The sequence below is a fragment of the Sceloporus undulatus genome, chromosome 1 (assembly GCF_019175285.1).
Source record: "Sceloporus undulatus isolate JIND9_A2432 ecotype Alabama chromosome 1, SceUnd_v1.1, whole genome shotgun sequence".
In the NCBI taxonomy this organism is placed as follows: Eukaryota; Metazoa; Chordata; class Lepidosauria; order Squamata; family Phrynosomatidae; genus Sceloporus; species Sceloporus undulatus.
Genome location: NC_056522.1, coordinates 378,632,577 through 378,655,893, shown reverse-complemented (window position 1 = coordinate 378,655,893; position 23,317 = coordinate 378,632,577). Strand labels below are relative to the sequence as shown.

At 43.6% G+C, this 23,317-nt stretch overlaps 1 protein-coding gene across 1 annotated transcript in view; it reads right to left on the bottom strand.

Annotated features, from left to right (window-relative positions):
• Positions 1 to 23,317, bottom strand: part of MAP4K5 (mitogen-activated protein kinase kinase kinase kinase 5) — a 139,274-nt gene that overhangs the window by 66,641 nt on the left and 49,316 nt on the right. Inside the window, exons 4-6 of the mRNA XM_042460977.1 lie at positions 5,255 to 5,345; positions 2,764 to 2,828; positions 225 to 280 (exon numbers count right to left, since the gene is read on the bottom strand). Coding sequence (XP_042316911.1) covers positions 225 to 280; positions 2,764 to 2,828; positions 5,255 to 5,345 — 212 coding nt within the window. The remainder of the gene's footprint in view (positions 1 to 224; positions 281 to 2,763; positions 2,829 to 5,254; positions 5,346 to 23,317) is intronic.

The window sequence follows — 23,317 nt, the reverse complement described above, 5'->3', positions numbered from 1 at the left end:
TTCATAAAGTACTGTGTAAATAAGATTTTTAATTTGTTGTTTCTGTGACTGTCATTGGATTTTGGGTTGAGACATGCAAAATCTATTTGTAATCTGCAAATCATAGAATTTATTTGATATAGTGCCCAAAAAGCTTAAAATAAATTAATCCAGGGTTTTGCTGCTTAAAGAGCTGTGTTTCCCATGCCAACCAGAATCCCCCAGAATGAACAGTGGTACTTTACCTGCAATGTCTCTCTGCAAACATACGCAATCTGTAACTCTGACAGTGGCCCCGTTACTGAAATGAAAAGCAAACACAATGTACAACTAAGTCACAGCAGATTTTCTCTGTTTTACATGACTCGGATGGAGGAACCTGGATCACAACAAAAAGTTCATCTAGTCTAGTACAGAAGTTGCAACATTTACTTTTGTGGCTGCAGCTCTAGAATTTCTCCAGCCAGCAGAACTGTTCTGAGAGCTGTAGTTTACAACAGTTATGCTTCCACATTCTGCTCTGGGGGCTCATACAGTTCATGGCTATTCTCTGTTGTTTATCCACAGCACCTAATTCTTCTTGTTATACTGTGCCTGGTGATGGAAGTTCTATTCTGAAGGACTGCTTTCTTCTGCATGAGCCCTCCTGTTCTTTGAGATTATCATGCAACAGGGCCTTCTCTTTGGTGGTCCCCAGTTGCAGATGTCTTCTCCAGGCATATGCCCTTCTCACCAATCCTGCTGTTTTATGGATGCAAAATATGTGTCCCTGCAGGGTGCACTGGATTTTCCACTGCCAGAAAATCCCCAGCCATCATGATTTCCTGTCAATTTAATATAGGCTACTCTCCAACACATCCTCAGCCCCCTACTATTGCTGCTACTACTGATAGCAGCAAGGAAATAGCAAGCTGAATCTGCCCAGTGGAAGAAGAGACAAGAAAAGGCTCTCCATTCCATCCTAGAGAGATGAGAGGATCAAAGTTTGGGAAAGTTACCTTTTTGCACTACAACTCCAGAACCCACCAACCAGCATTGGAACTGGAGTGTGTGTGTGTGTGTGTGTGTGTGTGTGTGTGTGTGAGAGAGAGAGAGAGATCTCCTGATCTGCTTCCTACCCAAACCTGTCTATATTTGTGGGGGTTCGGTTCCAGACTCCTCCCCATAGGTATCAAAAAATGCAGGACCTCAGGTCCAATTAGCGTCATATGGACGTCGATGTGAGTGTGGTTGCTCCTCTCCACTTAACTTCAGTTGACACACATGTGGCTGTGTCCACATGTTGCCAGTGACGACGACAACAACAATTATTATTATTATTATTATTATTATTATTATTATTATTAATATCCCATCTCTTCCTGTATTGGATCAAGGCGGGTAACAAGATATCAAAGACAATAAAATTAAAAAAAACCCATGGAAATAATAGTTAAAAGACATATTACATTAATTAATTAATTACATTAATGGGGAAGGATCATCTGGGGATGCTCCAGTCTGTGCATTGTTAGCCTGCAAATACCGAGGGCCTGACTGTATAGGCAACTGCACTAAATTAACGAGTTCTGCACTGCCAAATAGTGTGGCATTAAAGGATGTCACATGCAGCTCTCTCCTGCCAGAAAGATGCAGCATGGCAAGCAATGGCAGGGAACACCCATTATCACCTCTGTTCAAGATTTTGAAACAAAGATTGATGGCCATCTGCTGGGAGTGCTTTCATTATGTCTTCCTTCATGGTAGAATGTGGGTGTACTGGATGCCTCTTGGGTCTCTTCCAATTCTAGGTTGATGATGATAATTATGATGATGATTTACTTATATCTTGCCTTTCTCCAAGTATAGGGACTCAAGGCGGCTATAATTCTATAATTGCATATGTTTCACTGCAGCTTGCAGGCAGGAGGGGGAAGGAGCATCATCTTTCAGTTTCTCACTTACTAGCACCACTGAAATCTTTAGGTTGGTGCAACCGCCTAGCTTTAAAGGTGGGTTTTAGGGTGCAATTTGCCTCTGTGAGTGTGAAAATGAATACCTACATTTACAAGATCATAAACCTAGCTTACAACATAATACTTAGCCAGATGTCAGATTTTATCTTTCAGATCACCTGTGGCATGCCTATTTTGTGCTGCTTCTTTTTGTTCTGGCTGTGTTCACAATCAGCATTAACTCATTCTTAAGTTCAAGAGTCTCAGCATTTTGCACTCTTCCTGACTGTCCTCTCAGAAATGCTTTCAAAAGATGGTAACCTAAGCAGAATGTCAACTGAAGTTAAGTGGAGAGGTGAAACAGGGCAAGATGTTTCTCAGGGTATCTCAGAACCTGGCTTTATAGCTCAAACCCATCTCCTTTTCTTGTTTCTGAGAACCCTCTGGTAGGCAGTTGTAAAAGAAGCATATTCAGTTTCTCTCATCCTATCCTGCTCACAGTAATGGCAGCATGTTCTAACTAACTGAAACATCTTCCAGGGCAGCCCCATGCAGAGTGCAATGCAGTAGTCTAATATGGATGCTATCAAGGGTCTCCCACACATTTCAACAGGTTTTGAACAGGACACTTCATTGAAAACTAAGCCCCAGACTTGCTACATTTGAAAACACATTAGTTGTAGCCAACTGCAATAGGTCAATGGACTAAAACAAGAGAGACCTGGGTTCAGATTATTTCAATTTAGCCTATCTTGCAGAATTGTTGGGACAGAATGGGAAGGGACAATGGGAAGGGATTCTGAGAAAGGGGTACAATAACAATGAAATAAACAAAGCAGTTTCTAGATACCATGATAAATGTCTTGAAGGGATCCTCCTCCACAGTATTCCATACAAATCCAGAGCTTCTCACGGCTGTGAAGGGAAGTGGAAAATTATGAACATTAATATCTGATGTTTTAAACAAATAAAGTAACCATGTTTATGTCACCATTAGTAAATTTCTATGTATGGTGTGATTTCTATGTATGGTGTGAAAGCTGGATAATGAAGAAAACTGACTGGAAGAGAATCAATTTATTTAAAATGAAATGCTGCAGGAGAATTTTATTAATATCATGGACTCCTAAAAAGACAAATACATGGTCGACTTGACAGCAAAAAGCAACAACAGTCCTGCCATTCTATACATCAAGGGTAAAGCAGATTATTTCTGTATCTGAGAAAGCAGGCTCAAGTCTATAAAAACTCATGCTGCCAGCTTCTTTCTTTCAGTTGGTCTCAAAGGTGCTACAAGATCCTTTTGCATACTATGCCTTTAAACACTTTGTGATGATTAAGTACCATCTAGTCATAATTATTTCCATTTTGAAGGTGAGGAAATGAGGTGAAAGGCCTCTTTACACAGTTAACTATGCCAGGCTCAAGCCCTGCAGCAGGCTCAAGTCCCCATAACTTTGCAGACATTAACTATCCCATACCCCTATGGTGGGAATCCTATGATCCATCAGATGTTGCCAGACTGCAACATCCTTCATTTCTCTTCACTGGCATTGCTAGCTAAGACTGCTGGGTCTTGTGGTGCATGAATATCAGGTGGATTGTAAGATATACACTTCCATTTCCAATCCAAAGCAATAATACAACAAAAGAAAAAACAAAAAGGTAAACTGCCTTTTCTGGAATCCTTTTAAATAAGTCAATCTTTTAAACAGGTTGAATGTTCCTTATGCACTGTTTAACATGAAAAATACATTTTTTTCAAAACCAGGGTATTTTCAATACCTTCAGATGGGTTTTGCATTGCAAAAATAACTGTTGCATTGCAAGATTGCCAGCCCTGTCACAAGCAAACATGCTTATCATATATTTTTGGGACAGTACTCTGTTTGCCACATCTGTTAGAACAAAAGAGAAATGCCATCCTCTTCAAAATGTTCTGAATGCCTTGAAGTAAAAATTAATGTGCAAAAGATCACATCCAGTGAGGGATGTGACATATTCCCAGAGAGCTGGCCAACAAAAAACAGAATTCCAGAGGAATGGAAAATATGCGGCCTCAAGTTTAGCAAGAGAATGTGACTTCACAGCCCTCACATCACATCCCTCACATCACAGCCAAGAAACTGCTTCCTTTCTCAGCATTCAAAGCATCACCAACACATTCAGATTATTATTTTTAACTGCTTCAAATGTTAAATGGTTTAAACAGATTTTATCGTAAACCACCCAGAGATCCTATGATATGGGGTGGGATGTAAATATTTTAACAAAATGAATAAATAAATATAATATTATAAAATATTGGCTGCCATTATGCTTGGGATTTACATCTTTGTAAGTGGCCTTGTGCATGCACAAAATAGAATTAAGCAGTTTCGCATTCTCAGTCAAGCTGCCATGGCATTAAATTGTGCAGCCATCCATTGTGCAATGGACTGACTGATGCACCATAGCCTGATATGCATTAATCACTGAGATGCATCAGGGTGCTTGCTCTCTGATGCATCTCAGTGATTAATGCTAGGATTCTAGCTAGGAAGTGCTAGAGCACAACAGGAGTGCCTGATATGCATTGGAGTTCCTTTGCCAGTTCCTGGATGCATATCTTCACAATTTTCTAACAGGGCTTTGTTGTGTTTCTGTAACGTAGGCCTTGTCTGCAAACAGTCCAGATGATGTCCAACATGTTCAGCACCAGAGCCAGGACATAATGCCCTTAACACGAATTTTAAAAAATTGCCTTTTATTTGGCTCTTCAGGGATCCTGGGATTCTGTGAAGACCCCGAGTCCTCTGTTCCCATGCTGGGGCAATTGTCTGCATGTGCATTCCCTGCCTCTCTCATCAGCCACTTGCTCTCGGGTCAGAATGAGGCATCCAGCCATGTGATGGTCTTGTTTTGACCTCAGAGCGAGGGACCAGTGCTGGTGGATGCAACCAGGAGCTCAGCAGTTCAAAGGTGCAGACAGCTGTCCACATGGGAATGAAAAGCCAGGAAATGGGGGGGGGGGGGGGGGGGGGGGGAGTGAGGGCAGCTCTGGGGCCAGGTCATTCTGGACAGCTCCCAGAGTATCCTGACCAGTGCAGACAAGACCTTAGTTACAGATTAGTAACATTACAAAATCTAAACTTGGCCATCACAAAAAAGAAATATATTTAAAAAATTGAATTATTAAATAAATGAAGTAGCCAGCTGACCATCTCTTGTAAGAGACAGTAAACTCACATACTGACTGCTATCCACACTTTCTGGATACACTTTGAAGAAAACCGTAGGTCCCTCCAGGAAATTGGCATGGCAAATAAATTTCATATGAAAGAGAACACAAAAGACCTTACCTGAGATAGCTTCCAAAGTATGCTACAATATTGCAGTGTTTGCATTCCTTGACCATGTAGATTTCTTGCTGTATCAACGAGAAGTCATCTCCTGGAAAACAAGATTGTAAAACATCAGGAGGTTTGCCCCACAATTAAAGGAATCTATTTATTTTAGATTTGTTTATTTAATTTCCCATCTACCTTTATTTTCTGTTTCAAGACAGTTTACCACACAGATAAAAACAAAACAGCTAAAAGGCCATTACAATAATAAAGAGAGTTTTTAATTATTTCTCGTTAAAGGAAAGATCTATGCAAGATCCTCAAATAAATTTTAAAAAACACCAGATAATTAAATGTCAAAGTCAAAATCATTCATGCTCCAGAGTATGTCTGATTACAATGTGTGGATGTGAAGGTTGGACAGTGAAGAAAGTGGAAAGGAAGAGAAACAGTTCATTTGAAATGTGATGCTGGAAGAGAGGTCTACAGAAACCATGGACTTCTAAAAGCCAAAAGAATGAGTCTTGGAGCAAAATGGACTGAACTCTCCTTACAAGCCAAAATGGCTAGGATTGATATAATCAAGGAAACCAGTAGTTGTGAGTTTGTAAGACCTGAGCAAAACTGTTAATAACCAGGTTCTTGGTGGTTTCTCATTCACAGAACCACCATAAGATGAAGTAAACTCGATGGCAATTAATAACAACAAATCCTATCAAAACAGTACTGAAGGCATACAAAATGTAAAAGTGAAAATAAAAGAAGGGCACCTTCCATTAAATTACCCACTTGTAATAACTATTTAATCAGCAAAAGCTACCCTAAATAAAAAGATCTTCTGAAAAGAGCCCAGAGGAAAAATATTTTTTCCTCCATGTCTTCAAATGTGCTTGAAATGTTACATCTTTAGCCTCATCTTCTGTGGGAGGGAGTTCCAATCTTCCAGTCTTTTTGGATTAATTGTCAAGTCAGGTCTGAGTTATGACAACCCTGTCCTCCCAGCTGTGGCCTTAGAGGAGGGGTAGACAATTTCACAGAAGTGTGGGTCCATGTCAGACATCTCCAATTTACCAGGGATTGTGCCACACTGCCACAGTGCTGTCAACATTTTGGTGGAGCAGCAGCGAGTTAGCAAGTACATTTATTTATTTTGAAAACAAGACATATGAGAAGTGCATGTCTTGTCTTAAAGCATATTCATGCTCATAGAAAGCTCAAGATCATGATTTCCACACACTTTGTATTAAAATAAAATTAGAAGAGGGAATGACCACATTCCCAAAATCTGGTGGCAGGGACTTGGAAAAGATAGGAGACTCAGAAGAACGAGATGGGATCTCTCTGGTTCAACATCATGTTCACTCAGGGGCTGCATCAGATGCCAGAATGGCAACCCCAAAGCATAACATCAGCACATGCATATCTTCTCTTCTGTGTTCCTTTACAGCTGATATATAAGAGGCAGAGTTTTGGAGATGGCATACAGCATTCATGACTTAGTAGTCATTGATTCCATTCATTTACGCACACTTCATAGAACAACTTTTGACAACATTTAAAGCCATCCAAGTTCAGCCAGAACTTTTACTTAGAATCACACAATCATAGAGTTGGAAGAGACCACAAGGGCCATCCAGTCCAACCCCATTCTGCCATGCAGGAAATCTAAATCAAAGCATCCCCGACAGATGGCCATCCAGCCTCTGTTTAAAGACCTCCAAAGAAGGAGACTCCACCAGACTCCGAGGAAGGAGTGTGTTCTACTGTCGAACAGCCCTTACTCTCAGGAAGTTCCTCCTAATGTTGAGGAGGAATCTCTTTTCCTGTAGCTTGCATCCATTGTTCCGGGTCCTGTTCTCTGGAGCAGCAGAAAACAAGCTTGTTCCCTCCTCAATATGACATCCTTTCAAATATTTAAACAGGGCTATCATATCACCTCTTAACCTTCTCTTCTCCAGGCTAAACATCCCCAGCTCTCTAAGTCGTTCCTCATAGGACATGGTTTACAGACCCTTCACCATTTTAGTCACCCTCCTTTGGACACACTCCAGTTTCTCAATGTCCTTTTTGAATTGTGGTACCCAGAACTGGACGCAATATTCCAGGTGGGGTCTGACCAAAGCAGAATAGAGTGGCACTATTACTTCTCTTGAGCTAGACACTATACTTGTATTGATGCAGCTCATGGCAGTGAGTTCCAAAGCTTAATTATGTGTTATGTGATTCCAAATCCTCTACCATCTTTTGGGGAAGACCCCAGGCTTTTCGCACACCATGCATTGCATACATCTTCCCTTTCTTCAAAGCTAAACAGCCACAAACACTGTAAACTTTCCTCACAAGGAAGTTGCTCACATCTCTTGATCATCTTACCTCCACTCTTTTGAATCTCTCCTAGGTAGAGTAAGATGCAGTGACCAGAGGTGTGCACAGTATTCCAGACATGGATGTACCATGGGTTTGTATCACAGCAATGCAATAGGCTGACAGAGATGGGCTGACTGAAAAACTCATTTTGCATGAATGCTTTTGCCCTGCCTGTAGACGCCAAATAAAATGTCTGCTCTCTGTCCTCTTGGTAGGCAATCTGGACAACACAGCCCAAATCCTGGCTCTGGTGCCAGTCCACACAATGTCCAGCCAGTTCAGCACCAAACCTGGGTTATACAACTTGTAACAATTTTTTTTAAAACTTGCTTTTTGATGTGGATCTTTACGGTAAATCCAGATCCCTCCGTTGTGACGCTGAGTGGCTATTTTCCCCGTGCTGCTGCCACTGGCGAGAATCAGCCATGAGGTTGAGATTGGGTACTTCATTCTCACCTCAGAAGTGAGCAACTTGCCACAGCAGCAGCCATGCCAACCCGTACAGCAGTACATTCCTGCAAACAGCTGCCTGGTGTTGGATAGGGAGTACCAAGATAATGGGGGGATGTCAGGGCAGTTCTAGGGGCCAGAATATGTAAATAGGGAAGAATTCTCTCCCATGAGGGTTTTAAGAGTCTGAATGTAAAATAGATTTGTCTCTATGGATGATTTATGTGTATATGTGTGTAGGTTTTTAATTGGTACTACTTTTTATAATTTGCAATTATAAAACAATAATAATGATCGAATTTAAATGCTGGTACTACAGTCACAAAGTTGTGAGTTTGATCCCAGGGTTCCAAGATTGATTCAGCCTTCCATCCTTTCGCAGGTCAGTAAAATGAGTACCCAGCTTGTTGGAGGCAATTGGCTTACAGATTGTAAACTGTTCAGAGAGTGCGGAGTTCACCAATAAGAGGTATAGAAATGTAAATGCTATTGCTGTTGCTATAATGATACAGTAGTGATAATGATAATAAGTCTGCCCAGAACAGCAAAAGCAACAAGCCAGAAAATATATTCCAAAACAAAGGTACAATTAAAAGGAACAACAAGAAGCCAAACCTTGTGGGGTTTTATTTCAAAATAAATAAATGAATTCTTGTCCATTTATGTTTCCTTTCAAAACACATAAATCCACCCAACTGCATTGCTCGGCTCATCTTCCACTCTTTATAATTAGTTTTTTTCACTGTCTGGAAATGAAAAATGTTCCTCAGAGGGCTACAGTGCCAAAGGGCTGGTCCAGCAACCTTGAGAATGGCACAGACAGTGGAAAGAATGTGCTCAGGCCCCAAAGAGCTAGGAATATTTTAGGATGCCCATGGGCTACAATGTTGCCTCCTCTTTAACTGAGCAAATGAATGAACGAATGAACAGTTTGGTTTTGTGATGAGCCATTCCAGGCATTAGCTGCCAAGAAAACTGTGAGCTGTGATAGGACTGGGGTGTCTTTTTATGAGACGAGAATGCAAAGGAAGGCCATTATGGCATACATGAAGAGGGCAGATGCTTTGCTCTGTACCTTGAACAGACAGACCTTTTGTTCCCCAATTCTGGGTTCTCTGGCATGCCTTGGGGACAGCAGAGAGGCTCCTCTGTATCACAGTGACTTTGGGAACAGGCCAAAGGAGCCCAAGGGACTCATACATGATAAGCAGATGTAGCATAGCAGTGAAACACACACATTCTGAATGTAGTGTTGGAATGGGTTCAGAGAAAGGCAAAAAGATTGATCAGAGTACAATAACATCCCAAAACCACAAAACAGTGATATTTTTATGGGACCAACCAAAATGCACAAAATACATGTTGCAAGCTGTGGAAGCTCCACTGGCTTCTTCATCAGGCAAAGGTGTTTAAAATCATAATATGACAATGTTAGTTACAGGCCTGCATTTTGTCAAGATATTGTTTTTGTACTTTGCCATATGGCCAATAAAGCTGGCCTTGGATACATTTAAAGGATCATCAGAGGTATGAAGACGAAAACATATGAGGAGATGTTGAAGGAACTGGGCATGTTCAACTTGGTGAAGAGAAGATTGAGGAGATGACATGACTGCACTCTTTAAATAGCTTAAGGGCTGTCACAAAGAAGAACGGGCAAGTTTGTTCTCTGCTGCCCCAGAGGGAAGGAAAAAGAGTCGTGGAGGCCATGGTCTGGTCGAACTAACAATGCTCAGGAGTAGCCATATGACAGCTGAACCAGGCCAGGGAAGCAGGCACTACTGTGGCAACAACTATAAGCCTATGTATTTCCAACAACTGTGCAAACAGCCCTCTCTATCCACTGATATTTTATCCATGGATTCAACCACCCAGGGCTTGAAAATATGCAAAAAATATGAATTCCAAAAAGCAAACCTTGTTTTTGCCATTTTATATATATTTTACTATATCATTATATATAATGGAACCTGAGCATCCACAGATTTTGGTATTCACAGGGGGTCCTGGAACCAAACCACAGCGGATACCAGGGGACCACGGCAGAATAACAAAGGAAAGCTACAACAGAATAACAAAGGACAGCTACATCTGATGAAGAGAGACGTTCCAGAAGTGTTTTCAAATAGGGGTTGTTGTATCACTAATGTTTAAGAGAGTATTTCCATTCCTCCAAGTCAGCAAGTGTTATAGGCTGCTCCTCATAGGGCCTGGTGGTTTCCAGACCTTTCACCATTTTAGTCGCCCTCCTCTGGACACGCTCCAGCTACTTAACATCCTATTTGAATTATGGTGCTCCAAACTGAACACAGGATTAGTCCAGGTGAGGTCTGATCAAAGCAGAATACAATGGTACTATCACTTCCTTTGAGACATTACACACCTACAGATGCAGCCTACAATCACATTGGCTCTTTTAGCCGCTGCATGGCGGGGCTGACCTAGTATAAGGAAGCTTTAGATATCCCTATGTTGGTGACCAGCATGACTGAAGGAGTCTCAGCATTCCCTTCTCAAGTTCTGTACCCCACACAAAGGCCCTGATGGATGTGTAGGTGGGTGGGAGTAGAGCCACCTGACAGATTAAGGCAGCTGGGGGCCCTTGGAGCAGTTCCAAAAATAGGAACTGCTTTCTGCACATGTGTAACTGGTTCTGGGAGTGGTGACAATCAAAATGAACGAATTTATAAGCAAAATCCTACATACAACAGACAGCAGCATAAAAATCAGTATACTTCAATGAGATTTAACAGTTTCTCCTGCATTTCTATTCTATTATTCAAGTAACATACAAAATGTTGATGGCAATAGAAATATTGGGACATGTTGGAAATAACCTGGGGGGGGATTAAACTGTACCTATTCCCTTCAAACCTGGGCCCCTAGCCAGGGCTTTGTGTCCTTGTCATTTACCAAATGCAGACTGCAAGGTCCTTGAGGCTTACACTTTACAAGGCTAAACTGTTCAGCTCAAACCCGTATCTACAAATTATGACTTTCAGAATATGCTGATTGATATACATGCCTACGTGCACAGACAACTACAGAAGAATCCAAAAAGGGTTGTAATGTGTGTTTCTTATGAAGAAATGTATTTGACATGCATATTGTGGAAACCCAAATTTTCCTCACATTGCCATCTTCACCATAGTTGCAATTATCATTTTCATATCACTATTAACTTTAATAACATTCTGGCTTTCCCCCCAAACTGGGACTCAGAGCCACTTACAAATTTTTTAAAAAATACAAGACATTTAAAACAAGCAAAAGATCATACAAAATATTAAAATAGAATTAAATTGTTAAGAAATTTTTTAAAAATGTAACTAGGAATGGTAAAAAAAAGCTTAAGAACAATACAATTAAAACAATTTAGCAGCATCTTAAAAGCAGGGCTGTGGAGTCAGTCAGAATCGGAAGCAATTTTGGGTGGAGTTGAAGTTGATAGAAGTGTACCCACCCGGACTGCAGCTTCAAAATAAAAACTTATAAAACTAAATGTGTAGTTTGTCTCATATATACTTTCACAGGAATTCAGTTCTCTGGTTCAGAAATTTTAATAAAATAAATATATCTTTTGTTCTGCCAGTCTAAATAGCCCGATGATTCACGTGGTGGTGATGAAATGCCCTGAGCTACCATATTGCTAGAATAAATATTACCAGTTAATAGACATTTGCCCATTATGAATGAGTCAGAGTTGGAGCATAGAATAACAGAGGAGTAGGAGTTGAAGGTCTGGTGTGCCAACTCCATAGCCCTGTTTAAAAGCCCTGCCTTAAAAACCCCAATTCTTCAAAGTCACTTACAATAAAAAAAGTTTCTACTTCCTAGCGGAAGGGTAGCAAGGAAGAGGCCACTCTGGTCTCCCCATCATACTATCTGCAATGCAATGCTGTGGTGACCCTCGCATACTGTAGAGTAAAAGGGACATAATGAAATTTTATCTAGGCAGATCCATCTACATTGTAGAAATAATGCAGTTTGGCACCATTTTAACTGCTCCATCAAGCCTTGCCTAGAGTATGAAGATGAGCCTTCCCTTTGCCATCTGATGTCATCCGCTCTCAGAGGGAGAGAAAGGCCTGCCAGCTCCATCAGGCCTGGCCCAAACAAAGAAGGAGAGCCCTCCCTCCAGTCCATCTGCCTTGTTCCAGGCCTCAGAGGGCGAGAAGAACTCCTGGACCTGCTCCCCTTCTCCATCACCATTCCCTTCTCCTTTTGTGTCGTGTCTTTTTAGATTGTTAGCCTGAGAGCAGGGAACCATCTAATTAAAAAGACTGTATGCACAGCACTGTGTAAATTTACAGCGCTATATAAATAAAGCTTATTAACAGCACTCTTTGGCAGAAAAGGCTAAAGATCTTGCAAAACTACAAATCCCAGGATTCCTTGGGATGAAGCTACAGCACTTAAAAGTAGTGTCAAACTGCATTATTTCTACAGTGCAGATTTGGGAGTCCACTTCCCACACCCTGTACCAATATAGATTAAAAGTTTGGATCTGAAATGCTTTTGCCATTATATCTCCCTTTTTTACAGTGAACTACCCGGTTTCTAAGTCCAAGGTGTTCACAGCGCAGCCTTGTAGACTTGCAGCATCTTACCCAGCTGTTTTTTCCACCCCTTTGCCCTTCCTTACTCCCCTTTTCAATCCCAGAAATAAAACAACAGAAAAGACAAAAAGATGAACTACTTTTCCTCAAAGTCTTTTTAAAAGGTTCACCTATTAAATTGGTCTGGTGCACCTTGTGCTCTGTTTCAACACAACTCTCCCCTATTTTCAAAATGAGAAGGGGACTTCCAGTGATTTCTGCTTGAGGGGTGGTGGTGTCTGTATTTGTGATAGTAGCTATGGCCCTTGAAGAGCAGAAAACTACCTGCTGGACCCATCACAGAAACTCTGCACATGCCTTGAAATCTATGAAAATCCAATCAAAAATCCACCAAAGAGTGATACCTAAAGAAAGGTATCACTGTTTGGTCCATTTTTGATTGGATTTGCTGATGAGAAGCTAGCTGACTTCTGTTCTTCACCAACTATAAATGCAACATCTAAAGTCAAAATACCAAGGTCCAAGAGTTACAGTCAACAAGCACAGAAAGAGAAAATTGAAAACAGCTTTTGAGCCTGTGCCACAGGAAGAATGTGACTGTTTTGATTGCATAGCAGCAGCAGGTCTTCCTATGGCCACCAGCATCCCCTTTCCAAGGCTGGCACACAAGAATGGAGGGTGGGAGCCCTAAGCAAAGAGAAAGCCCCAGGGCTCACATCCTTGCAGTAACCTCACATCTTTGACCACAGGAAGAACTCAATAGGGTCTACCCCATGTTTGCAACAGTCCCAACATCTGCATGTCATTTTGCGAAAGGCAATGGGTGGCAATCTTCCATCACTGCATGTGCACACACTGGTTTTTTTGGTGCACAATGGCCCTATTCAGAAATCTACTGCCCTTAAAGGCAACAGTAGCAGCCAAATCATGAAAGACAGGGATGAGTTGGAGCTTTGCACTTCTGGGCTCATCGTTTCTTTTCTTTTTCTTTTCTTTTTCCTTTTCTTTTCTTTTTCTTTTTTTGACATTTTGTTTTTCTGTCACCTTCCTTTTGCACTCATTTCCAGACAACGCAAAGTAAACGTAGGAACCACTGCACTCTTTCATGCTGGATCATGGCTGCTGCTAAGTGTTCTCCAGAAAGAGGGAGACAGCCATTTCTGTTTCCCAGCCTTGGGGTTTAAATAGTTCAGAGATGCTTTGGGCACTGACAAGTCATTTTTTTGCTAACTTAAATGTTAAATTTTTAAAAATGTAAAGCAGATTCAGATATAAAGCATAACAACAACAATAATAAATAGCAAACAATAGCAATAGCAAGTACATTTCTTTTTTTTCTTTTTTTTTTAGAAAATTTTATTGAACTTTAAAACAAACATCACAGGATATCATATCAACAGTTTGCCACAAAAATCACAGTATAATTCTATCCTGATACAAGTAGGGATGTCATGTAGAAGAGGGAGACAGCTTTTTTCTGATGCTTCAGAGACTAAGAGACTACAAGAAAGAAACTACAAGAAAAGAGATTCCACCTAAGCATTAGTTTCTGAAGCATCAGAAAAAAGCTGTCTTCCTCTTCTACATGACATCCCTTCAGATATTTAAAGATGGATCTCATATCTCCTCTCAGTCTTCTCTTCTCCACACTTAACATCCCTAGTTCCCTAAGTTGTTCCTCATAGTGCTTGGCTTCCAGACCCTTCACCATCTTGGTTGCCCTCCTTTGGACACACATTCCAGTTTGTTAATATCCTTTTTGAATTGTGCTGACCAGAATCTGACACAGTATTCTAGAGGTGGTCTGACCAAAGCAGAATAAAGAGACACTATTACAGTTCTCCTCTGTCTGGACATTATACTCCTGATTTTTTTTGCTACCACCAAAAATGTATTCGTAGAACATACTATATGTTGTTATTGTCAGGGTCCAAGTGCATCATTTTAAAGGCTCTGGTTGTGTGTGTGTATGGCTAATGCTGCTGATTGTGCTCCAAATTCCTTTTTACATCTGTCCTGAATTATCCAGGTGTTGGCTGATGTTCAATTCATAAAGAGTTTGGCAGCAAACTTGCATTTTCTCTCAGCTGAGGTGTGGGCCTAGGGCCCAAAAGGCAGTGGATTTAGATTTGAAGGTGATAGCAAGATCTGTTCAGCAGTGGAACAGACTGCCTCAGAGGCTGGTGGACCCTCCTTCTTTGGAGGTCTTTAAAGAGAGGATGGGTGCTCACCTCTTAGGAGTGCTTTGGTTGGCAGGGGGCTGGACTCTTGGGATCCCTTTCAACTCTATGATTCTATTATTAAGCAAAAGGCTTCCCAATGGCTAAACCAGATCACCTCTGGGTCTTACTGCAGGACTGCTCTTTCACAGGTAGCAAAATCACAGGCTCACTTGGTGGGGATACTATAGAGCCTTTTCAGTGGTTGCTCCCACCTTCTGGAATGCCCTCCCTCGGGAAGTTAGGCTGTCCCCATCCCTGACTGTTTTTCGTTGGCAAGCCAAGACATTTTTATTTAAGCAGGCATGTGATATATAATTGTATCATGCTATAAGGATGGGGAAAGGACGGCACAAGGACGTCCCTTCCCCTGTCTGATAATCTTCTGTGTGTTTGGAGTAGCAGAGGTTTTCTAAGGTCCCAAGCAGAGATGGATCCTTCCCATCCTCTGCTGCCTGAGTCATTTAATTGGAGATGCTGGGCACTGAACAAACATGGCATCTTCTGCATGCCAAATCTGTGCATGCCAAGCTCTGCGACTGAGCTACAGCCCTTCATCTTTTCCTCACCTCTATTGTTTCTCCCACACTGTTTCTTTTAAACTGTAAAAACGTTGCAGGCAGCAATCCATTATTATTTTTTGCAACATAATGTTGTACCATCCTGTATACATTGACGGAGCTCTATAAATAATAACAGGGGAGGCAGGTACAATTATGTCAGCTCTGATTATTCAACAAAGTATAAGCCTTTTAAAAAAATACAAAGAGGCAGCAGCGAAGGAAAGGATGTTTGAGTCTGTTTGGAAGCCGCAAACTCTGAAAACGGAAGTTCTGAATCCCACATGTGAAGGAGCGAGAGAGACAGCAAGTGGTGGAGTTGCTTAGTGGGTGCAGATAAGGACTGCCTGCCTGCCTTCAAGGGCTCTCCATGCACTCCCTGTCATTCGTATAGTCCACAACCAGCCATGAAGCTGAGAAGCTATTACTTCAGTTCAGCCCCAGGAAGCAAATGTGCAGCTGGGAAATATTTGAAAAGTAGCCACAGCACTTCAGCTGAATAAATGCAAAAGCATGAGGCACAAAAACCTGACAGAGAAGTGAGTTTGGTAGCAATGTCTGTACGCATGCATGCGCCAAGAGGCAGACCAGACAACATAACTCTCTCCAAGGCTTGCTTTTGTTTTGTTCTGCTGTGAAAGATCACAGAATATTCCTGCTTCAGAACTGGTTCTCCTCCTTGGAATCCTGCAGAGACTCCGGGACTATCTGAAAAATGGGAGTGAGGAGAAGCAACAGATGGGTGCAGAGGTGACACTTCAGAGTCTAGTGTGAAGTCAAAGACTTTCACGGTTGGCATCCATAGTTTTCTGTGGGTTTTCCGGGCTTTGTGGCCACATTCTGGAAAATTTTATTCCTGACTTTTCGTCTGCATCTGTGGCTAACATCCACAGAGGGTGGTGGCACATGCAGCTGTGGACAAGTTTACATAGGGACCACCAAATGCAGCATTCAAACATGAATCAAGGAACATGAGAGACACTGCAGTCTGGGCCATCCAGAAAAATCAGCAGTAACAGAACCAATAATAATAATAATAATAATAATAATAATAATAATAATAATAATAATAATTATTATTATTATTATTATTAATTATTAATTATTATTATTATTTTATTTATATGTCCCATCTCTTCCAAGGACAGAAGTGGGATTACATCATTAAAATAATACAATGCAATTGAACAGTCAATAAAATACTAATATTGAATTATACATCCCTGTTAGTTCCTTAAAATCTCCAAACATCAAGTCATATACCATCATACTTAGAGAGAGGGGTCTTAATCATCATCTCTATACCAAATCCGATGGGAAAGCCCGCCAGAAGAGATTCGTCTTTAGTGCCTTCTTAAAGGCATCTAAGGTAGTGATAAGACGGATCTCCTCCGGCAGACTATTCCATAATTTAGGGGCTGCAACAGTGAATGGGAAGAACAGGTTGCTCACCTGTAACTGTGTTTCTTCGAGTGGTCATCTGCGAATTCACACAAATGGGTTTATTCTGCGCCTGCGCAGCAATCTTCGGAAACTTCTGGAATCTCCAGGCAGAAAGCAATGTATCTTTCTGCAACTATTTGGCGGCAGCCCTGCCCACCCATATGTAAGGCCCCTGGTGGCCCGCTCCTCTTCAGTTCCGAATGAGCCGCAAACAGCACGGCAACAAGCGTTGTCAAATGAACAGACACTGAGGGGATGGATGGGCGGGTTTGTGTGAATTCACAGATGACCACTCGAAGAAACACAGTTACAGGTGAGCAACCTGTTCTTCTTCTTCGTGGTCTCTGCGAATCACACAAATGGGTTTAGACTAGCGAGCTGTAGTCAGTGGAGGAGGGAGTGTCAAACATAATCAATGAAATCAACAATCAGTAAACAGTGTAACCCAGCACCTTGTATCTATTAACAGTGCAGTAGGTTCAGTGAATGGCAGAAAGTAACACTGCCCTCCCAAAGCCTGCGTCTTGTCTGGCCCTGGCGTCCTGCCTTAACGTCTGATGAATGTCAAAGGCTGGGACCAGACAGCAGCCTTGTACACATCCTCAAGGGGAATCACCCGTCAAGAAGGCTGAGGATGCGGCTACTGCCCTAGTTGCATGGGCTCTAACCCGACCTGGCAAGGGCTTCCCAGCCAGTTCGTAGCAGAGGCGGATGGTGTTGCCGACCCATTTGAAGAACCTCTGCGGTGAAACCGGCAGCCCTTTTTTGGCTTCGGAGTAGCACACAAAGAGTTTCTCCGAGCACCTGTAAGCAGATGTTCTGTCCAGGTAGGACGCCAGCGTCCTCCGGACATCCAGGACATGAAACTGACATTCAGAGTCTGTGGTCGGATTAGGAGCAAGAGTCGGCAAAACAATGTCCTGATTGATGTGAAAGGCAGACAACACTTTAGGTAAAAGGGTGATGTCTGTACGGAGAACAACCTTGTCCTTGTGAAATGGAGAAAGGGTTGATCCACCTTGAGAGCACACAGTTCACCAGCCCGGCAGGCTGATGTGATGGCTACTAGGAAAGCCGCCTTCCGAGTCAGGAGTCTCAGATCCGTAGTAGCTAAGGGTTGAAAGGGTTTAGACACCAGATGCGCCAGGATGGTGTCTAGACTCCACTGCGGAGGAGGAACCGCAGCCGGTGGATGCAGGTTATTGAATCCTTTAAATAATAAATAAATAAAATTTTTATTTATACCCCGCCCTTCCAAAAGATCAGGGCGGCTAACAAAATGCACCAAAGTGCAACAACATACAGGTTAAAAGCACATATATAAACAACAATCCTAAAAACAATAAAAACAACCCCTTAGCCCAACCTCACGGCCACGAGAGAGGAGGGAGGCCCACAGGATATTTAGTCGGGGAATGCCTGATTAAATAGGAAGGTTTTTAGACCCTTCCTAAATTGGGCCAGGGTGGAAGATGAGCGGAGCTCCGTGGGCAGCGTGTTCCAAAGGGCTGGGGCAGCTGTGGAAAAAGATCTTCTGGCTGTAACAGCCAACTTAGCCCCAGGCACCTTCAGGAGTTGCTGCCCAGATGTTCTGAGGGTGCGAGGCGGAATGTACGGGGAGAGGCGGTCCTTCAGGAATCCTGGGCCCAAGCCATTTAGGGCTTTATAGGTAATAACCAACGCCTTATATTGAGCTCGGAAGCGAATGGGCAGCCAGTGAAGATCTTTTAGCACAGGTGTTATGTGGCTGGTCCTGGATACGCCAGTGACCAGCCGGGCTGCCATGTTTTGCACCATTTGCAGCTTCCGAGTTTGGTATAAGGGTTGCCCCATGTAGAGTACGTTGCAGAAATCCAGTCTCGAAGTTACCAGAGCATGTACAACAGTTTCTAGGTCCCTCTGGGCCAGGTATGGGCGCAGCTGGCGAATCAGCCGAAGCTGATAACAGGTGCTCTTGACCGTCGCATTCACCTGAGCAGTCAGGCGAAGGGACGAGTCAAGAAGCACCCCCAGACTGCGAACCGAGTCCTTCACAGGGAGCGTGACCCCGTTCAGGACAGGTGGAACCACCTCCATTCCTGGACCAGGAGAACCTATCACTAGTACCTCCGTTTTCTCTGGATTCAATTTGAGTCGGTTTTCCCTCATCCAGCCCATTACTGACTCTAGACAGGCCACGAGAGGAGAGACGCCATCCCCAGTCACTGCATCAGTCGGAGACATAGAGAAGATGATGAACCTTTCTATGTGAGGATCTCTAAGCAAAGGGGCTTTGTCCTTAAACAAATAGTGAGAGGAGATGGCAGACAGGTAACACTTTATAAAACTTAAAGAGAAACCTGTTCCAGTCAGTGTCATGAGAAGTCCAGGACCACTGGGATGGAGACACGGGTTGGTGGAACGTCCTTGGTCTGTAGCAAGGCAAGGAATTTGTTCCATTGTAAGCATGGGCCGTCTGGGTAGACAGTCTCTACGCTGCCTTAATTATTTGTTGTACACTGGGTGGAAGAGCCCTCAGTACTGAATCCTCCATGCCACCAATGGGAGAGCTTGCATCTCGGGATGGTGGACTTGCTCGTCGTGAAGCGAGAGTAGGTTGGGCCGGTATTCCAAGCGGAGATACTCTTGGGCTCGTCGTAGTAAAGGGGCGAGCGAACCAAGGTTGTCTGGGCCACCACGGAGTTATTAAGATTGAGTCCGTCTGGTCGGCCAACATCTTCAAGAACACTCTTGTAATCAGAGGAAACGGAGGAGAGGCATACAGTAGGCCTTGAGTCCACTTGAGCTGGAAGGCGTGTCTTTCTGATCTCAGCTCTCCGGTTGGAGAGCAGAACCTCGGTGTGTGAGCGTTTGACAGGGAAGCAAACAGGTCCAGCCGAGGGGTTACCCAGTGGGCGAAAAGTTGGTTCACCACATCCGGGTGCAGCCTCCATACGTGGCAAGTGGAGGACGACATGCTTAGTTAGTCTGCGAGGTTGTTTTGATCGCCGGCAGGTGAATGTACTGCAACAGCATCCCGTGCTGTATGCACCTTCCCAAATGAGGATGGTGACAGCTAGTAGCGTCTCTGATCTCGTACCTCCTTGTTTGTTGAGGTAGTGTACGACGGTGGTGTTGTCTGTGAGCAGAAGCGCGACCTTATTGGAAAGAACTATCCGAAAGGCTCTGAGTGACTTTTGCATGGCCAGGATCTCCAAGATGTTGGTGTGGAGAGCGGCTTCTGCGGACGACCACTTGTCCCTTATCGTAAGGTCAGAGTGTGGGTGCCCCAACCTTGCAGGGAGGCGTCCGTGGTCAAGGAGAGGTCCAATTGTGGAGGCAGGAATGGCATCCCTATACAGACAGTGTCATGTCAGAGCCACTAGCGTAAGGATCTCTGTACGGTCCGTGGGATGGTGAGCACCTTGGAAGGAACGTCTTGATTATGAAGTCGATGAGCTTGGTAGGGAGCAGGTTCGACTTGTCAAAGTTGACCTGCAGGCCCAGGGCAAGAAGGAGCGAGAGGGCAAATGGAGGTCCTCGAGGAGAGTCTCTTTGGAGGACGCCCTGAAGAGTCAGTCGTCCAGGTACGGGAAGACTGTGATTCCCTTTTTTGCGCAGGTAGGCCACCACGGGTGCCATGCCCTTGGTGAAGACCTGTGGAGCTTTAGAGAGGCCGAAGGGAAGGGCCTTGTACTGGTAAGCCTCTATGGCAACAGCAAGGGGAAGAACCTCCAGTGGTCCTCCAATACTGAAATGTAAAAATAGGAGTCCTTTAAATCCAGTGTCACAAACCAGGAATCTTCCTGTAGGAGTGGTAAAATCGAGGCAAGTTTTACCATCCTGAACTTCTTGTACCGAATAAAGGCATTCATGGGCCGAAGGTCCATTATGGTCCGGAGGCCCGAGTTTATCTTCAGTACAGTGAAGTACCTGGAGAAAAAATACTGTTGAACCCTCCAAGGGGGAACAGGTTTAGTAGCGCCCTTGACTAAAAGAGTGCGCACTCCGTCGAGAAGGGTGTCCGAGGGGACAGTTGAGATGAATGTTCTGTTTGGTGGGAGCTCACAAAGCTCTAGGGCATAACCCCTACGGACAATGCTAAGTGGCCAGGGGTCAGTGGTGATAGAAGCCCAGGTGTCATAAAAGGGCTTTAGCTTATCAGAGAAGGAGGCGAAAAGGTGCGCAGGAGCACATTAAAACCTCTCCTTGCTGGGAACCGGGGTACCAGGGGTGCCAGCCAGAATAATTTTGACGTGTCTTAACTGAAGAGGCCCGAGTTGTCAAAGGGCATATCTTCAATCGCCGCCTTTGCCTGGGGGTTGAGTTCAGAGGCCTGGAGCCACGCGTAACGGCGAAGGGCTATGGACCATATAGCACTTGGATGCACAGTAGGCCCCATACAGGCTGCATAGTTGGCTATCTTTAAGTCAAGAGCAGCTGAGGCATAAAAATTTTTTAGCCAGTCTATCCAGCTTCTTGCTGTCTTTGTCTACTGACAAAGAGACGTCCTAGGAGTGAAAGTAGCCTGGGCTCCTTCCCCTATAGCAGAATTCAGCTGAGGGTGGTTGGAGAGCCAGGACGGAGTGGACGGAGTGACCTGGTAGAAGTTGTTGATCCGTGGATAGTCTTTTCTACTGGGTCGAGGGCGTCATCATCAGGATGGGCCACCTCTAACTTGAGGGCGCCAGCCATCCGTCTGACCCTGTCAGCAAAGGCCCTGACATCGTCGGTGGGCGATGGCACTGTCGGGCCCTCAGGAACGAACTGTGAGACTCTGAGAGAGGTGATTTTAGGAGAGTCATCTCTGTCAAAGTCGTTGGGCCCCTAGGTGACGTCCACGGTCTGAGCGGGGAGGCGCGTCCGTGTGGGGCCACGAATGCTACGACGCAGATGGGAAGGTGCCACTGGGAGTAGGTACTGTCCCGTGCGCTGGTCGTAGACAAGGTCTGGGAACGACTCGAGTGGGTCCTGATCTGGCTCGACCGTGTCGGTTGTTCATACATACTTACAGGTTGAGTTTCCCTTACTCAGAATTCTGAAATACTTCAAAATCCAAAATTGTCCACATAGGTGGGTGAGATTTTGCTTTCTGATGGTTTAATGTAAACAAACTTTTGTTTCATGCACAAAATTGTTTAAAATATTGTATATAATATTTAGGCTATGTGTACGACATGTACTTGTTGTTTGCTAACTGCCCTCGAGTTAATCTCAGCCCATGGCAACCCTGTGAGTGAGACATTCATCTGCACGCATTATCACATCTGCCCACTGCTGTGACCATATCTCTCTTTTGCTGGCATCCCTTCACTGGCTCCCTCTCCCTTTCCGCATTCAGTATAAGCTCCTGCTGTTGACCTTTAAAGCCCTCCATGGACTGGCCCCTCCTTACTTATCAGACCTTATTTCCCCTCACATTCCCACTAGGGCCCTCCATTCTGGTAGCCAAGGTCTGCTGTCTCAGCCCAGGATTTCCTCTGCCCCATCCTGGATTCGCCCCTTTTCACTCGCTGCCCCTCACTCCGGGAACCTTCTTCCCCCACAAGCAAGAGCCATCACTTCTTTAACCAGCTTCAAAACAGAGTTGAAAACTATCCTGTTCAGAGAAGCCTTCCCAGGCATTGCATAACTGTCACTTACTATTTGATGTTCTTTTGGTGCCTGTTTATTAAACCATTTCCTGTATTGCTATGTACTGTATATGCATTATCCTACTTGAGAGTATGTATTTTCCCTGGAAAATGATTAACCATCCATTATGAAGCCAAGCCCTCCCTCCAGTCCATCTGCCTTGGTCCAGGCCTCGGAGGTAGAGAGGAACTGCTGGACCTCTTACCCTTTCCCTCCACCACTCCCTTCTCCTTCTGTGTCATGTCTTTTTAGATTGTAAGCCCAAGGGCAGGGAACCGTCTAATTAAAAAGATTGTATGTACAGCGCTGTGTAAATTTACAGCGCTTCATAAATAAAGGTTAATAATAATAATAACTCCTGTTTTTCACTACTTTGCTTAGTTCCAGTACATTCATATCTATGATCTCCTTAACAGAGTCCAGCCAGCCTGTGTCCTTCCTCCTCTGAATTCTCTTGTGCCCACCATTAGTCATCATAAGTTTGCAATGTGGTCCCTAGTGCTTCTTTCTTTCCTGAACCTTACTTGGATCTCTGAGTTTTCTCTCTCTGTGTCTGGTTGGAGCCTATGTTGCAGAATTTTGAGCATAATTTTGTTTGCATAGGAGATTAGTGCAATGGTCCTATAGTTGCTGCAGTCCTTTGTGCCTCCTTTTTTGTGGATGGGGATGTATATTAGTCGTTTCCAATCTGTTGGCCATCATTTTGTTTTACATATCTGTTGACATAGATTAGTAACTGTGGTTACTTTGTCAGCGTGGATTGCAGCAGTTTGACTGAGATATCATGTGTTCCTAGTGGTTTGTTTTTCGCCATTTCCCTTATTGCAGCTTCCACCTCACTTTTTAGAATTTGGGGTTCATCTTCAT